The following is a 19031-nucleotide window of genomic DNA, read 5'->3' as shown; positions in this document are numbered from 1 at the left end:
TACGTATATACACACACGTATACATATACACACACACACATATATAACTGAATCCTTCTGCTGTACACCTGACTCTAACACAACACTGTAAATCAACTATACTTCAATTTTTAAAAAAAGATTAAAAATAAAGAAAAAATATTGTCCTAAAAAAAGACTCCTAAAAGTAAAATTGTTACATCTCTGTGCCTAAAAATGGGGCCAAAGGAAAGGAAGGAGTGGAGTGTGATTCCCAGCCTTTGGGGGTTGGGCGGTTCTATCAGCTGAGATAGAGAACCTCGAAGGAGGTGGAGGAGGTTTTGGAAGGACGAGGGTGACAGAGGAAAGGATGGTAGGTTTGGTTATTTTTCAAATTATTTGTTTGCTCATCTGCCTCCCCCTCCAGCCACGTCTGATTTCAGGAACCCATGGAGCGTCCAATGGGGGTGGCCAGTAGGCAATGGGTCTGGAGCTCAGGAGGAAACCCCGACAGGGCAGAGGTGGTGCTGAAGCCATGGGAGGGGATAAGGTCACCCCAGGGGAGTGTAAGTGAGTAAGAGAAGAGCCAAAAGGACAAAACCACAGGGAGAGCTGACATTAAGGGCAGGTAGCTACAGAGAGCTGAGAAGGGGCAGGAGAAACGGGAAGATAACTCAGACAAAGCAGTATCCCCCAGAAACCCAGAGAGGACAGGTTCAGAAATGGGGTGGGGTAGAGGGGGAGGCACCAGGGCCAAGGGCTGCAAGACAAATGAGGGCTGAAGAGTCTATTTGAATCCAGTGGGATGTGGGCCTGGAAGCAGTGAGATCTGAGCAGGAAGTGGAGATGCAGAAGTGACCGGACGATGTTTGGTTGCAAAGAGGGGATGAGGAATCAGAGTAGGAGGGAAGGGGAGGTTCTCGTCCTAGTAAACAGATATCGAAGTCCACAACTAAATAGCTTGTTCAGGGCCGCATCCAACTTAGATATGCAGGACGGCCCCTGACCTGCTGTCTAGCCACCCCACCCAGTCTTGGGTCCTCACTCACAGCCTCACACTTTTCACAAAGATGAGTGCTGAGAAGGTGGATGGGGGAGCAAGGGAGAGAAGAGCAGCTTTTTGGCAGCAGAGGCTCTCTCTCTCTCTCTCTCTCTCTCTCTCTCTCTGCCAGGGAAGGAGCGGGTCACTAATCACATTATTTGCTCTCCCATCAGTTTCCTTTTGCTGCCAGGGAACATTGCTTCATTACCTTGCATGGAACACGCCTTTATTATCATGATTATTTGAAGTTTTCTCTCTTCATTCAGAAGCTTATTACAAATAATAGCCTCATTGGCCCCCAGACCCTCGTCTCCAGGAAACCAGGCTGTATTATCTCCAGCTTCCTTTCGTGCCAGCTCTGTTCACAGTTTACCTTCTAAAACTCAGACAAGAGGAACGTGAATGCTTTATTTCAGTCAACAGCTATTTTATAGCAGAGAATAGCAAGTTAACTGCAGTCAAATATTTAAACTACAGCAAAAAGCAACCCTATGAAATGAGAAACACGTGTGATACATCCATACAATGGGATACTCTTCAGCCATAAAAAAGGAATGAAGTACTGATACATGCTACATCATGGATGAACCTTGAAAACATTATGTGTGAAAGAAGCCAGACACAAATTGTATGATTCCATTTATCAGAAATATCCAGAAGAGACAAACCTATAGAGACAGCAGGTAGATTAGTGGTTGCCAAGGGCTGCGGGGAGGAGGGGAAATGACTGCTTAGTGAGTGTGGCGTTTCCTTTGGGATGATGCAAATGTCCTGGAACTAAACAGTGGTGACAGTTGTACAACATTGTGAATATACTAAATGTAATTAATGGTAAATTTATGTTATATATATTCTGCCACAATAAAAAATTAATTACTTTGGAAAAAAGAAACCCTACCTTGACACCAGAGAGCAAAAAGCCCTGGCTCCAGCCCCAACGGTGTCGATGTAATGAAGGCTTTCTATCAGCTCTTCTTAACTTCGGCCGCACATCAGAATCACCTGAGCAGCTTCTTAAAGCCTCCTGTCTCTGGACACCACCCAAGACCCATTAAACCTGATCTCTGGGGCGGGGGCCAGGGGCAAACTTAGAAGCTCTAGGAAGCTCCAATGTGCAGTTAGGGTTGAGAAATGCTGAGCTAGACCAGTGGTCCTCAGAGTGTGGTCCCCAGACCAGCAGTACCAGCATCACCTGGGAATTTGGTTAGAAAGGCACATTCTGGGACTGCACCCCAAACCTTCTGAATTAGAAACCCTGAGAGTGTTTTAACAATCTGTGTTTTAACAAGAAATTTGTGTTTTAACAAGTCCTCCAGGGGATCCTGATACACACCAAAGTCTGACACACCAACTGTTCTGAGTCTAGACCAAGTAAGATACAGAGAGCTTTCCTCAACCAATGAGTGTTTACTGAGCGTCTACTGTAAGTTTGCTTCTGTGATAGATGTGAAAATACAGAAAGTCACCTCAGGTCTCCTCAGACATCTAGTTGGTTAGATTCCTGGAAAAGAAGTTGTATGTTAAAATGAACTGAGCTTTTTTATGGCTGAACAGTATTCCACTGTAGGTGTATACCACATTTTATTTATCCCTTCATGTCTTGATGGGCACATGAGTTATTTCCACCTTTCGGCTATTACGAATAATTCTGCTACGAACATTGGTGTACACGTATCTGTTTGAGTCTCTGCTTTCAATTCCTTTGAGTATATGCCTCAAAATTCTACTCTAGGGGTAGACTTGTCAGGTCATACGACAATGCTATGTTTAACTCTTTAAGGAATCACCAAAGTGTTTTCCACAGCAGCTGCACCACCAGGCACGTTCGTTTGGGGTGATGGAAAGAGTTCTGGAAAGGGCTAGTGATGATGTTTGCACAACAGTGTGACTGTAATTAACACCACCGAATGCACTTTAAAATGGTTAAAAATGGTAAATTTTATGCTATGTATATTTTACCACACACACACACACAACATTAAAGACATGAAATGAGCCACGAAAACAGATTTAGAAAAGGAAGTTATGTTCCTAATGGTCAACACTGAAGAAAAATGACCTCAAACACCATAATTATGTTTCCATAATTACACATATAACAGTGCATTAAAAAGATGGTGTCTGCAGTTCGTACTACTCAGAGGCGGCCTTTGCCTGAGCATGGAGAAAGAATATTTTTAATATTCTTTTTTTAGGAGGGTAGGGCAGGATGTCGGGTTCTTCTGGGGACTTCGTGTGTTTACATCGACCAAAATTCCTTTGTGAACAAGTCAAAGAAGATCAAAGAGAATAACATGTACTGAGCACTGACAGGTGATGGGCCTGGCTTGGTTTCCCTACTGGGGTTAGGCCGTTACCACCTTAGCAACTTGTCTAGCTTATTAGTGGCCTGTTGTTGTTCAGGAACCCTTTGCTGAGCACGCTGACGGACATGCAGGCTCAGGGGGAGGAGTCAGGGAGACAGGAATGAATGGGACGAGCTGAGAGCCCAGTGTGGTGCTTCCCAACCGTCAGCGTCAGCGAGCGCTGAGCCACCCACTGGGCTCGTTCAGTGACAGATGCCGGGCACCACCCCCAGAGTGTCTGGGTCAGGGTGTCTGGAGGTGGGGTGGAGGCCCAAGAATCTGCATTTCTAACAGGCTCCTAGGTGATGATGGTGGTGGTGATGCTTGTCCAGGGACCATGCTTTGAGAACCACTGGCCTACTGGGTAGAAAAGTATAAAATGTTATTTTGATAAGTGTAGGTGCCTCTAGGAAAGAGAAGTGAAAAGGGCTCCACAGGAGCATCGAGGGTGGGGAAACACTTGGTCCTGCCTTTTGGGGGGTGAGAGGGGCAGGGAGAGGGTGTTTCTGGGAGCTGGGATGCAGCTTGGTGTGTCTCAGCATTGCTGCAATAAAAAGGGGAGGGGAGAGCAGGCTCAGAGGAGTCCGAAGAGGTGGGCAGAGCTTCGCCACAATGAACGCTCTCTAAGGCAACAGGACCTAAGAGGGTGCCAGAGATGCAGGAGCAAAAGCAAACAGTCGTCACCATTTATCTTTGGCATCCTGGAAACCTCACCCTCCTCCCTATAAAAGCCTTCCCTCCAGAAAGGACCTGACAAATGCCTGGAAGCCAAAGGGTAAATGACCGCAAAGCCTTTTCTTCTAGCTACACCCATACCTCCCCCCTCTCCTCTCCACCCCAGCAATACTGGAAGGGGATTACTGGAGGGGGAGGGGCCCTCTACGTATGGCAAGATGGAGGGGAAGGACTTCGCAAGGTTTAGCAGAGAGCTGAGCTGGCGGCCCCAGTCCTGCAGCTCACCTCTTCTCGCTCCCCAGCCTGCACTACAGGCCCCACTGCCATGGCTAAAGCAGAAAGGATGCCAAAGAGTGGCTTGGGAGGAATTTACCCTTTCCCAGTCTCCTCCCTCTCAAGCTGACCCAAACAAAAATTGAAATAATAAAGAGAAAAGTTCGATATAAAGTATGGCTTAACAGCATCTTTAGAAAACATTCCTATTTTTCTTGATCTGTAACAGTAAAAACCAAGGAAGCAGAATGGGCCTGCTATGGCAGTCCAGCTTTAAGCTTTGTAAATAGTAAGTAACGCTGACTCTCCAGCCCTTGCTCTGCCCTGTCTCTGATTCACTTGTAATATTAACAAAGAAAAGGCTTCAACGCCAGTTTGGTTCCTTGACCCCTGTTTGTTTATAATAAAACCATAAGACATCACCTGTCAATCATCAACCCACCCCTCTGCTAGCCTCCTCTCCTTCTGGGCAGGATCTCGGGCTTTACGGCCATGCCTCTCCACTTGACTGTCAGGGAAACAGGCAGAGTCAGCACAACATGGCCCTGGGCTCAGGGGGCAAGAATCCAGCCAAGGCAGGTGCTGTGGGAACCCCACACTACTGATCAGCTGAACCCACTGGACTTTTACGGGAAGCCCTGTGTCTTTCAATCAACTTCAGAAGTGAACTGCAGGAGCTGTCAAATACATATAAAACATATTTCAACAGTGTGACTTCTGCATCCTAACAACATCCTCAGAATGTGTGGCATTGAGATGGATTTAGAGAGGACACAGAGGCTGCCTTCCCTTCTGAATGGGGTCCTGTGGCTTAGCTGTGTTCTCTATGGCTCCAGCCACAGGACCGCGAAGGATGGGTGACCCCCAGAGAGAGCTGGGTCCCAGCCCTCTGAAAGGAGGACCTTTCTAACAGACGGAGTAGTGTACCTGAGCGGGTGCTGAATGACTCCCACTCAGCCTTGTCGTAGGGCAGCACCCAGCCTGGCCAGGGGGAAGCCAGATGAACCCTAGGTTCATTCTGAGTCTTTACGTCACATACACATAAAATATACAAGCTCTCTGTTGCAGCAGGGTCTCTGAGTGCTCTGTGCACTCCCTTTGGAATGCCATTCCCCAGGTTTGACTCGTGGTGGGCTCAGTCCCATCCTTTAAGTCTCAACTTTAATGGTGCCTCCTCTGAGAAGCCTGCCTGCACCACCTGGTCCACAGTGGTCCCTCCATTTTTCTCCATCATAGCCCTTGCTTATTTCCTTCATAGCATTGACTGCAGACTGGAATTATTTTACTTATGTATTGGTTTTCTTATCTGTAATTTATTATCAGGCTTTTCCACTGGAATGTAAGTTCCATGAGGACAGAGACCAGATCTGTTGTGTTCTCCATTGTATCTTCAATACTAAATACAGTGCCTGGCCCACAGAAGGCACATATGATGAAGAAATGAACGAATGAACTTCAAAACTAAATAGCACTCCAAGGAGGGTATTTAGCAATTTTCTCTTTTATTCAACATTTGAATATTCATTTTTAAATTGCAGATATAATCTATTTAATTGTGTATTCAAATTTGATACACAATCTGTGATCATTTTCATATAAATATACATGCCCAGACTGGGGGCATTTTTATTAGAGTCAGATCCCCTTACAAAACAAACCTTGGGGACTGACCAAAAGCTTTTATTATACGAAAATTTTGACTGTTGGTTAAAAAAAAGGTGTGTCAACATCTAGAATGTGTAAAACCTTGCCACTGTAGTTTTATCCATTGGGGCAAGTTTTGATCTGACTGCGTTTCGGTAGCCAGTTTAAAGAGACAGGCCCTGGGGATGGTGGCCCAGGATGGGCTGCCCAGGCGTTCACATAGACACTGAGGGCTCTACCCCAAGAGTGTGGCTACCACAAATGTCAGGGGCGCCAGGTAGGTCTGAGGGACAGACTTAGGCCCAAAAAGGTAAACGTCATAATAAGATAATAATGAATACTGTTTTTTTGTCCAGACTTGTCGGATATAGTCACTAGTCTATTTTCACTACAATTTTTGTTATTCTTAAGCACATAGGATGCAGTCAGTGAGAAAGAGTAATCACTGAGAAACAGCAATCAAACTGTACCAGTAATTACATAGTTCTGATCTTCTAAGGAGCCCTATATGCTTTTATTATTGCAATACATGCTGTAACGTATATGTTGTAAATGTATAAATATAAGAAATTACTCAACCCATAAAGTGTTTTACTTACCCCATACCATGTCTGCAAACAGATTATAAAATAATAAAATTATCCTTCATTTACTTGCATGAATTGTTATTTGCCCAAGGCAGTAGTGAATCTCTACATACGTATGTACAGAGCAAATACACCCATGTTGGAGAAAAATCAAAGGAGGACCTATAGATTAAAAGAAACTCAAGGGACATATTAACCAGTCATGATACATGGACCTTATTTGGACCCTGATCCAAACAAACTATTTATTTCATAAATATATGAGACTATAGCACAGGGAAGTACATTCAATATCTTATAATAACCTACAATGGAAAAGAATATGAAAAAGGGTGTGTGTATATATATATATATATATATATATATATATATATATATATATAAAACTGAATCACTTTGCTATATACCTGACACGTTGTAAATCAACTATACTTCAATTAAAAAATAGGAAAAAAAACCAAAAAAGATTTATGAGACAACTGGGAAAATTTGAATTTGCACTGGATATTTGATGACATTAAGAAACCATTGGGGGCTTCCCTGATGGCACAGTGGTTGAGAATCTGCCTGCTAATGTGGGGGACACGGGTTCGAGCCCTGGTCTGGGAAGATCCCACATGCCACGGAGCAACTAGGCCCGTGGGCCACAACTACTGAGCCTGCGCGTCTGGAGCCTGTGCTCTGCAACAAGAGAGGCCGCAACAGTGAGAGGCCCGCGCACCGCGATGAAGAGGGGCCCCCGCTCCCCGCAACTAGAGAAAGCCCTCACACAGAAACAAAGACCCAATACAGCAAAAATAAATAAAATAAATTAATAAACTCCTACCCCCAACAACAACAACAAAAAGAAACCACTGGGAGACACAAGAGGGAGGAGATATAGGGATATATGTATATGTATAGTTGATTCACTCTGTTATAAAGCAGAAACTAACACACCATTGTAAAGAAATTATACTCCAATAAAGATTTTTTTTAAAATTAAAAAAAAATCATCGTTAACAGTTTTTAGATGTGAAGATGATATTGTGGTTATTTTTTACAGAGTTCTTACCTATAGTTATATATAAGCATCCATAGATTTTCTTCAAAGGAATCCAGCGGAGGGGGAATGGATAGGGCGGGGGGTATGGATGAAACTAGATTAGTCATGGAGAGATGGGTACACAGGGCAATGCTACTGTGCTCTTTACTGTTGTACCTGCTTTGAAATTGTATTAAATTTTAAAACAAGACATAAGGTGTAGTAAGAAAATAGCCAAATATAGGTTCACTTTAAAAATCACATTGACTCTTTTAGGCTCATGGGTGTACTTGGGCTGCATGCATCTCAGAACGTGAGAAACTGAGACTGTCTGTCATCCCACGGCCCATCCTCTTCTCTGATCATCTCTGCAGGCCTGCTAAGTTCTAGGATTTCTGACTGGGTTTTTACTCTATGGGCTTCCTTTCCAGGAAGGTTTCAGTGTTCCGGTCTGATACATTCAGCAAACACTTACTGAGTACCTCCTTCAGCCCAGAGGTAATTTCTACCTCTGCTGGCTGGGTCCACCCCTCCCCCACTGTCTTCTAAGGGCCACACTCCATGAATCAGCCCCTCCTTCTCCCGGAACCATCCTTCCTTCTCTATTCCCCTTTCCTTCTACGTGGAAGCGTGCTCAAGTCTCTTCATTAAAAAAAAAAAAAAAAATGCTTCTTGTCACCCTCATCTTCCTATAAACACCACACACACACACACCCACACACCCTTCTCCCATCCCTTTATGGCTAGATTTCTGAAATGAGCTTAAGAAGCCCTCCAAATCAATTCGTTAAGTGTCTAGGAAATGCCACTATACGCTCGGACACGGGGGAGGGACGTGACAGAGTTCTAGGCTTCCAAAGGTCTTCAAAACTTACAGACAGAGTTCTAGTCTGGAACGGGTTTAGAGTAACAGTCACAGGTGAGATGGCTAAATGACAATTCAAGGCACTGTACCATTGTAGGAAGCCGGGTAATCTGGCCTAGGAGTTCAAGGCAGGAAGAAAGTGCTGGAGTAGCTTGCTCAGGACTTGAGCTGGATTTTGGAGATGGACAAGATTTGGAAAGGTAGAGAGGAAAAAAGGCAGCATTGTAAGCAGATTTTTAGCATAAGAACATTTGTGAAGGTTGGTCTGAGGATGGGGAGCTGGCCTGACCATGGGGGCGAACTGCGGTGGGTATGGCTGCGGTTCTGCTTTGTTTTATTGGGGGCGGGGGCAGGGCAGGGCAGGGCGTGCTATGGAGAAAGGGAGTGGAAGGATGGGTGGTACCATGGGAGCAGGGCTACACCTGGTTCTGGCTGCAACAGCAAAGGCTGGGGCGGGGACCCTGCGTGGAGCCTCTACAGTGTGACCTGGTAAGGGCCTAACCGGGGGGGTGGTGGTGGTGATGGTGGAATCTTGGGACCCCATGACCCACCCTGAGGGCAAAGGATGGGCTGAGCCAGCCTGGCTCTGAGATTTTGAGCCTTGGAAGAGCGGGGCCACTTGTCCTCTGACAAGGCTTAGTGCCATCAAATTGAGATCTAGGCCATAACACATCAACCAGCTTCACTATGTGGACCTTCTCCAAATCCTGAATTTTACAAACAACCATTAAAAAGATATGAAAACAACAAGGTCCTACTGTAAAGCACAGGGAACTATATTCAATATCCTGCGATAAACCATAACAGAAAAGAATACGAAAAAGAATGTATAGATATGTGCATAACTGAATCACTTTGCTGTACAGCAGGAATTAATCCAACATTGTATATCAACTATACTTCAATAAAAGAAATGTTTTTTTAACTCTGAAATTCCTATTTTATTTTTTTAACATCTTTATTGGAGTATAATTGCTTTACAATGGTGCGTTAGTTTCTGCTTTGTAACAAAGTGAGTCAGTTATACATATGTCCCCATATCTCTTCCCTCTTGTATCTCCCTCCCTCCCACCCTCCCCATCCCACCCCTCTACGTGGTCACAAAGCACCGAGCTGATCTCCCTGTGCTATGTGGCTGCTTCCCACTAGCTATCTATTTTACATTTGCTAGTGTATATATGTCCGTGCCACTCTCTCACTTCATCCCAGCTTACCCTTCCCCCTTCCCTTGTCCTCAAGCCCATTCTCTAGTAGGTCTGCATCTTTATTCCCATCTTGCCCCTAGGTTCTTCTGACCATTTTTTTTCCTTTTTTTAGATTCCATATATATGTGTTACCATACAGTATTTGTTTTTCTCTTTCTGACTTACTTCACTCTGTATGACAGTCTCTACGTCCATCCACCTCATTACAAATAACTCAGTTTCATTCCTTTTTATGGCTGAGTAATATTCCATTGTATATATGTGCCACATCTTCTTTATCCATTCATCTGTCAGTGGACACTTAGGTTGCTTCCATGTCCTGGCTATTGTAAATAGAACTGCAGTGAACATTGTGGTACATGACTCTTTTTGAATTATGGTTTTCTCAGGGTATATGCCCAGCAGTGGGATTGCTGGGTCATATGCTAGTTCTATTTTTAGTTTTTTAAGGAACCTCCATACTGTTCTCCATAGTGGCTGTATCAGTTTACATTCCCACCAGCAGTGCAAGAGGGTTCCCTTTTCTCCACACCCTCTCCAGCATTTATTGTTTGTAAAAAGAAATGTTTTGAAAAGATATGAGATAATTGGAAAATTTTGAATTCTGACTGGATTTAATAATATTAAGGAACTGTTAACCTTTTAAGTGTGGTAATGGTATTGTGCTTTCTTTCTAAGAGCCCTTATGTTTTAGAGACATACTGAAATATGCACAGATGAAATATATTTGGATTTGTTTCAAAATTATCCAGGGATAGGGGAGAGCAGGTGTGGTAGAGATGAAGGTGGATAGGCTGTGGATTGTTAGTTGTTGAAGCTCGGGGATATAGGGTTCATTTTGCTCCTCCCTCTACGGTTGCACGCATTTGACATTTTCCCTGAAAGAAATTCTGGTCCTCGGGTAATGCAAGTCTTGTACTCTGGGCCTCAATAATGCCCAGCTGGAAAGCATGAGAGGCATTTTGAGCCGTGCCACGTTCATCTCTTGTTACAATTCAAAACAGAAATTTGGTCCACTCCTGTTTCGCCTCAAACGGAAAAATTCATGAACTGGAAAGAAATAATGCCTTGATTTTAGTTGGAAAAACAAACTGGGAGATACACATGATCTCCTTTGTCATGATCACGCGAGGAATCTAATCCCCGGAAGAAGCAAAGTCAGAGCCCGAGAGAAAAGTCACATTTTGACGGTAGCTGGAAATAAATGCTTCTTTTGGAAGAGTCAGTCCCAGGAGAGGTTTTCTGGCAGCAGAGCGCTTGGCGTGAGTGTGAAAGCTGAGAACAAGTTGAAAAATTACAGCCTGGGCAGTAGCTGCCAGCGAAAGAAAGTGCAGTGTTAGATCAGCAATGACGTTGCTCACACAGAGGCTGCAGGGCAGAAGGGAGCCTGCTGCCTACGTGCCTGATACTGGGTGTCCTGGTGCCCAGCCACATGGCACCTCTCTCTCTCACTCACAAGCCACAGAGATCAGAGGCTGCTCTGACAACGTCTCTAGCCATGTAAGAAGGGGACACAGCCATCACACGCTGGCGGAGAGTCCCGTGAAATGCAGTGAAACCCCATACTCAGCAGATCGTCTCCCAGGCTACCAGCCAGCAACCGGATTTCTTTTTCAATGAGTGGGCCCAAACAGAACAAAACCTCACGCAGGTACACTAGAAAGCTAGGAGGGTAACTTTTGAACCTGAGCAAGTAACATCATTTTTCTTTACTTTTTATAGGAAAAAGAAAATTATGTGGGGGAATAGAGAGAAACTAGGGGGTTTAATATAGGTGCATGCTTCCCTGGAGAGGAACAAGCAGAAAATTAGTAAGAGAATCCAGCTCAGTAAACATGTGAGGGCCTGCTCTATGCCAGGCATTGTGGACAAGGCAGGGGTGAATGAGACACGGTCCTTGCCTTCAAGGAGGTCATGGGAGAAGGAGGATACGAGCGTGCACGAAATCTCCTGGATAAATAATGAAATAGAAGGCATGGAGGTCCTGTGACCCAGGCAAGGTAACTCTGTTACTAAGCCAAAGTCTGTCTTTGGGCAAATCACTTCATCTCAATTTTTCGTCTACAGAATGGGGCAATTCTTGCCTTGTTGACCCCATGGAGTTGTAGAGGTGTAAGGACCAAAACTACTAACATCACCATCATCACCATCACCGTCATGAGGAGGAGGAGGGATAGAAGAGGCTTCCTAGATCCCGCTGCCCAAAGGGCCTGTGATGGGCACTCAGGACGAGTGCTTCCAGTGGTCAGCAGCCCACACCGGCAGCACTGCCCGCTCTCCCGCCAGGCTCAGGAGCAGCAGCACCCTGTGCCCTCGTTCCCACAGCTGGTTCCCACTGGGCACCTCGTCACATGCCCAGGAACTGCCTTTGGATGAGCAATTCTCTCCAACCCGTTCCAACCGGCCTGATACAGAGGTGAAGGTGCTTAGTCCTAGTAATCTTAAGAAGTCTCAGAGCTTGAGAGTCAGAAGGGACCTTCCAGAACATAGTGTCCACCCCTCCCATTTGTACAAAGGGCAAAGGAGACGAAGGCAGGGAAGGTGACTGGCTTGAGGTCACTCATGGAGGTGGAGGGCGGGGGACGGCTGGTGCTGGAATCTGGTTCTCTGGAGTCTCCGGGTCCAATACAGCTGCTTCTCTTTCCTAGGAAGGTTTTGCCACCACTGACTCTGTTGCCCTTTTTTTTTTTTTTAATTTTATTTATGTATTTATTTTTGCTGTGTTGGGTCTACGTTTCTGTGCGAGGGCTTCCTCTAGTTGCGGTGAGTGGGGGCCACTCTTCATCGCGGTGCGCAGGCCTCTCACTGTTGCGGCCTCTCTTGTTGCGGAGCACAGGCTCCAGACGCGCAGGCTCAATAGTTGTGGCTCACGGGCCCAGCTGCTCTGCGGCATGTGGGATCCTCCCGGACCGGGGCTCGAACCCGTGTCCCCTGCGCCGGCAGGCAGACTCTCAACCACTGCGCCACCAGGGAAGCCCTCTGTTTGCCTTTTATATCCTTAGTCTTTTCTGCTCCCAAATACCTAATTTGGCCAACTTCCACGAAAGTATTTAGGGCAAAAGGAAAATTCCTCCTCATAACCTTTCCCCGAGCTCTCTGTTCTTTGGGGGTCTTTCATTCTTTGGGGAAGATGTTTACTCAGTGCCTGTTATGCATGTGATCCTAAGCACAACATGGGTTCACAGAGATGAAATGGGATGGCCCAGTCCCTCCTTCATGAAACCTTCAGGGGAGCTCTGGCTCTGGGAAAAGAAAGTCCTTCTTACTCAGTTCCCTTTAGCTATGTGTTCAAGGGGAGATCTCTTTGCCATGCCTCTTCACGTCCTGAGTTTTTCCATTCATGCCTGTCTGGCACCTTCTGCCACCCTGGCTGTGGGCCCAGATGCTGTTGTGAGCAGAGAAAAGGCTGGCAGCCTCACTCTGGAAGGGCTGCCACCTAGGAGCTGCGCTGCTTCCTGACCCTCAGGGCTGGCATGATACCTCTTGACTGCTTCATCTCTGAACCCTGTGGTCTCTAAGGGATTCGGTTTTGCCCCCAGCTGAGTAACTGCCCTAATCCAGTCTGCCCCCTGGAGTGACTGCCTTGGTGTCCTCCATCCTGCCTCTCCGCCAGTCGCCATCTTGGTGTAGTTTAGTTGCCTTGAGTCCAGGGCTTTGAGGCCGTGGAAAGAAAAACAATACAGTTCAGTGGAAACTCTGACATGTGAGAGTTGGGAAAACTGGTGTCCAGTGAGAGGCTGGGCTGGAGAGTCTGAAATCCCTTCCAGCTCCAACATTTCTGAAAAGGTATACCCGAAGGCTGACAGCCTGAAATATTAGAGGGTTCTCTTGTGTGTGTCCAGACCTAGGACCAACTCGCCATAGCATTTCAAATGAATGTGGGCACCAAGTTTTGCTTCTGACTCTCCCTACTCTCAGGTGAGTTCCCCTAGTTAGAGAACAAGGTATAGGGGGATGGGGATTCTGTGAGGCCGGTGTACACACACGCGCTCCCGTGAAATGGTGCCGTGGTCTATGGCAAGGGTGCCCAGAAGACGTGGTATTCCTTCCCCTTCTGCTCTAGGTGACACCTTTCCGTGTGCTGAAATACTGATGAATGAACTCCAGGTGGCAAACCTTGGTTCCCAACTCCTAGAGAGCCCACAGGGCACCATGGTTCTACTCTAACGAGCCGTGACCTGCCAATTATTTGCTTTTCTGGAGAAACCTCAGCTTGAAAATCCACTTAATTACCATGGGAGATAATCTTTTAAACATAGCCTTACATCCCTGAAAGACTTTTCCCTGTGCGAGTAAGAAAGTGAACATGGGATTGGATTGTTTATTTTCATTTCCAGGGGAAGGACTATTACCTGGTAGTTAGCAAGAAGCCTGAGCCCTGGAGGGTTTATTTGATAAGTCTGCTCCTCCTCACTGCCAGTTTGTCAATTATATTGTAATAATTAGTTTGTAATATTGTCATACTTTTCCCCAGTGTAAACACTGCATTTAGCTCCATGATTCCGGGCTTAAAATTACTTGATATTTTCCAAGCTTCCCTATCAGGTTGGGGGTTTTTACTTGCTCTAGATGTGGGTATTCAGAGTCAAGGTCCTCAAGGGTTTCCTATCAGGAAGATCATACCTGTAAATCACCAACCTCAAAGACCTACCTGGAGTTGGAGACAGACTCCAATTTTTCCAACGTGGGACATCCCAGTGGATTAAATAAATTCTTCCCCACTAGGAGAGGGAAGGGTGGAGGGGCAATATACGGGTAGTGGAGTAAGAGGTACAAACTATTAGGTCTAAAATAAGCTACAAGGATATATTGTACAACATGGGGAATACATTCCATATTTTAAAATAACTCTATGTGGAGTATAACCTTTAGAAATTGTGAATCACTATATTGTACACCTGTAACATATAATATTGTACAGCAACTATACTTCAATTTTTAAAAAGTACCAAAGGAAAGAGAGCCATAGGTTTTAAACTGAACTTGAACAACAACAACAACAAATGTCCTTAGCTTCTAAAAACACACAAAAATTATAAAATTAAAAAAAAAATCTTCCCCACTAGAATGTAAGCTTGGGCAGCCCCAAGACCCAGAGCAATTCCTGCTCATAGGAGGCGTTCAATGCACAGATGCTAAGTTGCTGAGAGTCACAAGGTCTTCAAGTGGAATGGATGTGCATCAGGTCGAAATATGAACAACGGACAGAATAATGCAGAGTCCCTGCCACGGGGCTGCTCTGGTCCCTCTTTCCCCACATCACTTCAAAAGCAAATGGTCTGGATGCATTTGCATGACCTGGTTCTGTAGGCTGGGGTCTCTGGGCCTTAAGAGTATACCTCTAGGGATTAAGAAAAGAATAGAAAAGGAGTAATTGTATTGCACACAGAATTAGAAGGTGAGGAAAAATCTTTAGTGGAAAACGGATTAAGTCATGGACCTGAATCTCTCCTTCCAGGTCCCGACGGGGAGGAGAGCTGGTCCAAGAGCTACCCATCATGTGGGGGCCTGATGCAGTCCCCAATAGACCTGCAGGATGACATCCTCCAGTACAACGCCAGCCTTGTGCCCCTTGACTTCCAAGGCTACAGTGAGTCTGCCAACCAGCAATTTGTCCTGACCAACAATGGCCATTCAGGTGAGGGAGCGACCTCCAAGACCTGAAGGGGTGTCTGAGCTTTCCTCAGCTCCCTGGACTCTTCTGTCTGCCGGGGCAGGGGGTAGGGTGGGTTCTACTGAGGCACCCAGGAAGGAGGGCAAAGGGGAGCCTTGAGGGATGCTTGGGCCACTCTCTCCAGGGGACGCTGCAGGTCCTGGGCTCTGCTGGTTCTGCCGGGGTGGTACCTCTCAGAAGCGGCACATCTCTTGGGATGGGAGAGGGGACAGGCCTGAGCCTCTTGGCCTATTGGATATGGTGCGGGAGTGAATTCTGGGGCACCATGAACAACTCAAGGGGCCACGCAGTTTACTGGGGGGCTTGCCCAGTCTTTGGAGTCAGACCAACCCGAATTTGAATCATGGCTTGACTACTTATGAGTCATGAGACTCTGGATAAGAATTTTAAAACTCCTTGAGGTTTCATCTGGAAAATGGGCATATTGATGGGTACTGTAAAGACTAGAGATTATGTACGTTAATATCCAGAATAGAGAGGTGCTTAATAAAGAGCGATTATTATTGTTGTTGTTGTTATATAATTCTACAGCTTGGCAGATACTTCATGACAGGTTCTATCTTCATAGCCAAGTGTGTAATACATGGATATATAAACAAACGTTCATCCATTGGTCTAAATTAGTTCCTGCCATCATTTTCCAAGGGGAACCAAGAAGGTGCTTGTGCCACTGGAATAGCTTTAGTGAAAGGGGGACATTCTCAGAGAAAGAGGCCAGGTTTCTGACCGGTCCCCACCTTGCTGTATCCACTCGCCCCTGTCTAGGCCCCGGGCAGGTGATGTCTACCTGCTCTCAGGCAGTACTCAGCTGGCCAGGGCTCTGAAGACTGCCCCTCCTCTCCCTGCAGTGAAGCTGAAACTGCCCAAGGACATGCACATCCAGGGCCTTGGGGCCCGCTACAATGCCTCGCAGCTGCACCTGCACTGGGGGGACGAGAATGAACCTCACGGCTCGGAGCACACTGTGGGTGGGAAGCAATTTGCTGCCGAGGTGAGTGGGGCGGCCCGGCTGGCAGAGGATTCCCGGCGGTGGGTGGTCTGGCACCCTTCCACTTGGCTGGTGTGCAGACGAGATCAGAGCACGGGGGGTGAGGTGGAGGGGGCCGTCTCGCTCTACACACCCACCCCAGCCCTGCTGGCAGCACCGGAAGGTACGGCCACTCCGGCCACGCTGCAGCTCATCCCCGGTGTCCCACTTCCCTTCCTCTCCTGAACTTGCGGAGTTTGTTTCCATGTCTTTTACTGAGTGATGCTGCTCAGAAAGCAGTGAGTGCTCCCGGGGGACACAGTGGGACACACATACCCCTTTTCTAGACATCGCCCTTCTGTCTGCACAGATTAAGATCCCACCAGCTTGTGTGGCTGACCATCCCACTGCCAAATCATACAAGGCTAAGTGCTCCCTCAACTTTTCGGTTTTCTTCATATGCCATGCTGCTTGCATAAGTTTTTCCCATCCCATCTTTCCTTTCGGGCATGGGTTGTGCTTGGAGCTTGGGGACCAGGGTCCAGGGTCACTCTTCTATTTGGCCACAAATCAAGGGATGACTGGCATTATAACGCGTAGGGCATTGTGGCCATCAGAGACTCACTGAGGATAGCCTGGGACATCATCACGGCGTTGCGTTACGTTGCTCTGAGGTGCTACCCCAAATGCCAAAGAAAACGGGAAGAGGAGCAGAGCTTCGTTCCTGCACTACAAGTGTTCAGCGGAGGCTGGGGGACTGAGCTGCTCCTTTTCAGCGTTCCCGTGGGATTGCACTTGGGGGTGTGGTTCTGAATGTTTAAAGGGCAATAAATACAAAGGGATAAATGCTACTGATCAGCTAACGGAGCCCATGGTAAACAATGACACGACCATTCCCCTCTGTTCTTAAAGGCCAAACTGCTTAATGTCTTAGGCTAATTAGAGGTCGAGTTACAAGAGGTGGAGGAGCTATAATTCTGGCCCAGTAGGATGGCCCTACTGGAGGTACACATATTCCAGACCAGGCCCCTCTCTGAACCTCCAGGACAGCCATTTCTTTCAGCCTAACTGCAATAAGGAGGCTTCTATTTTCCCATGGGGGGTAAAGGAGTTAGGGTGTAGGCTGAGAGGGTTTGGGCATTTAAAAATAGTTATTGAATTTTCTGCTATTAAGCCACATCATCAGACCAAGAACCTGGTGAAGATGGACCATAAATGTCAATAACAGAGAAAAAACATCAAGGTGACCCTAAAGTGGCAGATTCTCTATGGAGGGTCCTTGAAAGTGTAGCAGTTCTTCTGGCTTGAGTCTATACAAGAAGACTCTCTTAATCCTCTCAGCAGGGAATTCCCTTCTGTTTGTATTAGTCTTCACCTCCTCTTGATTTCATCTGAACAAGTGAGAAAAGTGCTAAAACAGAACACAAGCTCAAAGGTCAGCTGTAAAAAGAAATAAGGATCAGGACTTCCCTGGTGGTACAGTGGTTAAGAATCTCCCTGCTAATGCAGGGGACACGGGTTCTATCCCTGGTCTGGGATGATCCCATATGCTGCGGAGCAGCTAAGCCCGTGAGCCACAACTGCTGAGCCCATGTGCCACAACTACTGAAGCCCACACGCCTAGAGCCTGTGTTCCGCAACAAGAGAAGCCACCGCAATGAGAAGCCTGCACACCTCAACGAAGAGTAGCTCCTGCTCGCTGCAACTAGAGAAAGCCTGTGCGCAGCAATGAAGACCCAACGCAGCCAAAAATAGACAATAAATAAATAAATAAAAAGAAATAAGGATCTAGGACCTTCAGGGTTTTAGCCACATAGAGTTCTGCACTGTTTCCCAAAGCAATGCCAGGCCAAGATGGTGTGGAGGCTACATCCTTTGGGGGGGAAAGATGGTAAAGTAGGAGCCCCTAAGAAATCCTTAATAGAGGACCATTAAAAAGAAGAAATAACTTGATATAACTTTTTTTTAATTAGAAAGGGCCACTTGAAAAGTGGGGAACATTGAGCTGTATTCATTAAAATATGCTTGAATTCTATTTATAATCACATAAGATGGGAAAAGAGGTTAACGAAGAAAAAGGAAAAGAGAGGTAAAATCTCAGTGTGTCAGAGTCTCAAGAGGCAACGAATCAACTAAAATACATGTGATCATATATAATATAGTTTTTTGGAGGACAGGTGATACTACCTTTAGGATTAAAAATCAGGTTAAACAAAGTAGGAGGATGACACTCCTGCACGTCTAAGGGGCTTTATCAGAATGAAGTCATGTCTATAAGCTCTTAATGTCCAGAAGGAGAATGTAGAATAGACATAATATATTTAAACTACCCAAAAATTAAAGGAATTTTTCTGTGAAGAATGATAAAGATTTCCAACAACATGCTTTATTGTTTAAAGCTTTAATACCTGAAGAAAATATAACATTGATCATAGAAAAATCAATCCAAGGCATGACATAAGGGAGTTTGTGATACAAATATTACCTTAACTATGAGGTATTCAAAGGTGATGGAAAAAACCAGATATGTTCTTAGGCGCCTTGAGTGAGTAAGTGTGAGAAGGAGTTATTTAGAAGTAAGTGAAGATGTGAAGATGCCCAGATAGGGGTTCAACCAAGGAAAGTGTGTTAGGTATCTATTGCTACATAACAAATTACCCTAAAAATTAGCAGTTTAAGACAACAAACATTTATTATCTTGCAGTTTCTGTGGGTAAAAAACTTGGGAGCAACTTAGGGGACTGGCTCTGGTTCAGAGTCTCTCATGAGACT

At 45.9% G+C, this 19031-nt stretch overlaps 1 protein-coding gene across 2 annotated transcripts in view; it reads left to right on the top strand.

The window, feature by feature from the left end:
• CA12 (carbonic anhydrase 12) overlaps positions 1-19031 on the top strand; it is a 60858-nt gene that overhangs the window by 24923 nt on the left and 16904 nt on the right. For both annotated transcript variants that reach the window (XM_029237865.1, XM_029237864.1), the window contains exons 3-4: positions 15077-15256; positions 16141-16283. In XM_029237865.1, coding sequence (XP_029093698.1) covers positions 15077-15256; positions 16141-16283 — 323 coding nt within the window. The remainder of the gene's footprint in view (positions 1-15076; positions 15257-16140; positions 16284-19031) is intronic.

This window comes from Monodon monoceros, unplaced genomic scaffold (assembly GCF_005190385.1).
Source record: "Monodon monoceros isolate NGI ecotype Baffin Bay Population unplaced genomic scaffold, NGI_Narwhal_1 Super_Scaffold_21, whole genome shotgun sequence".
Lineage (NCBI taxonomy): Eukaryota > Metazoa > Chordata > Mammalia > Artiodactyla > Monodontidae > Monodon > Monodon monoceros.
The sequence above is the reverse complement of the archived record's forward strand: the minus strand, read 5'-3'. Positions and strand labels throughout refer to the sequence as shown.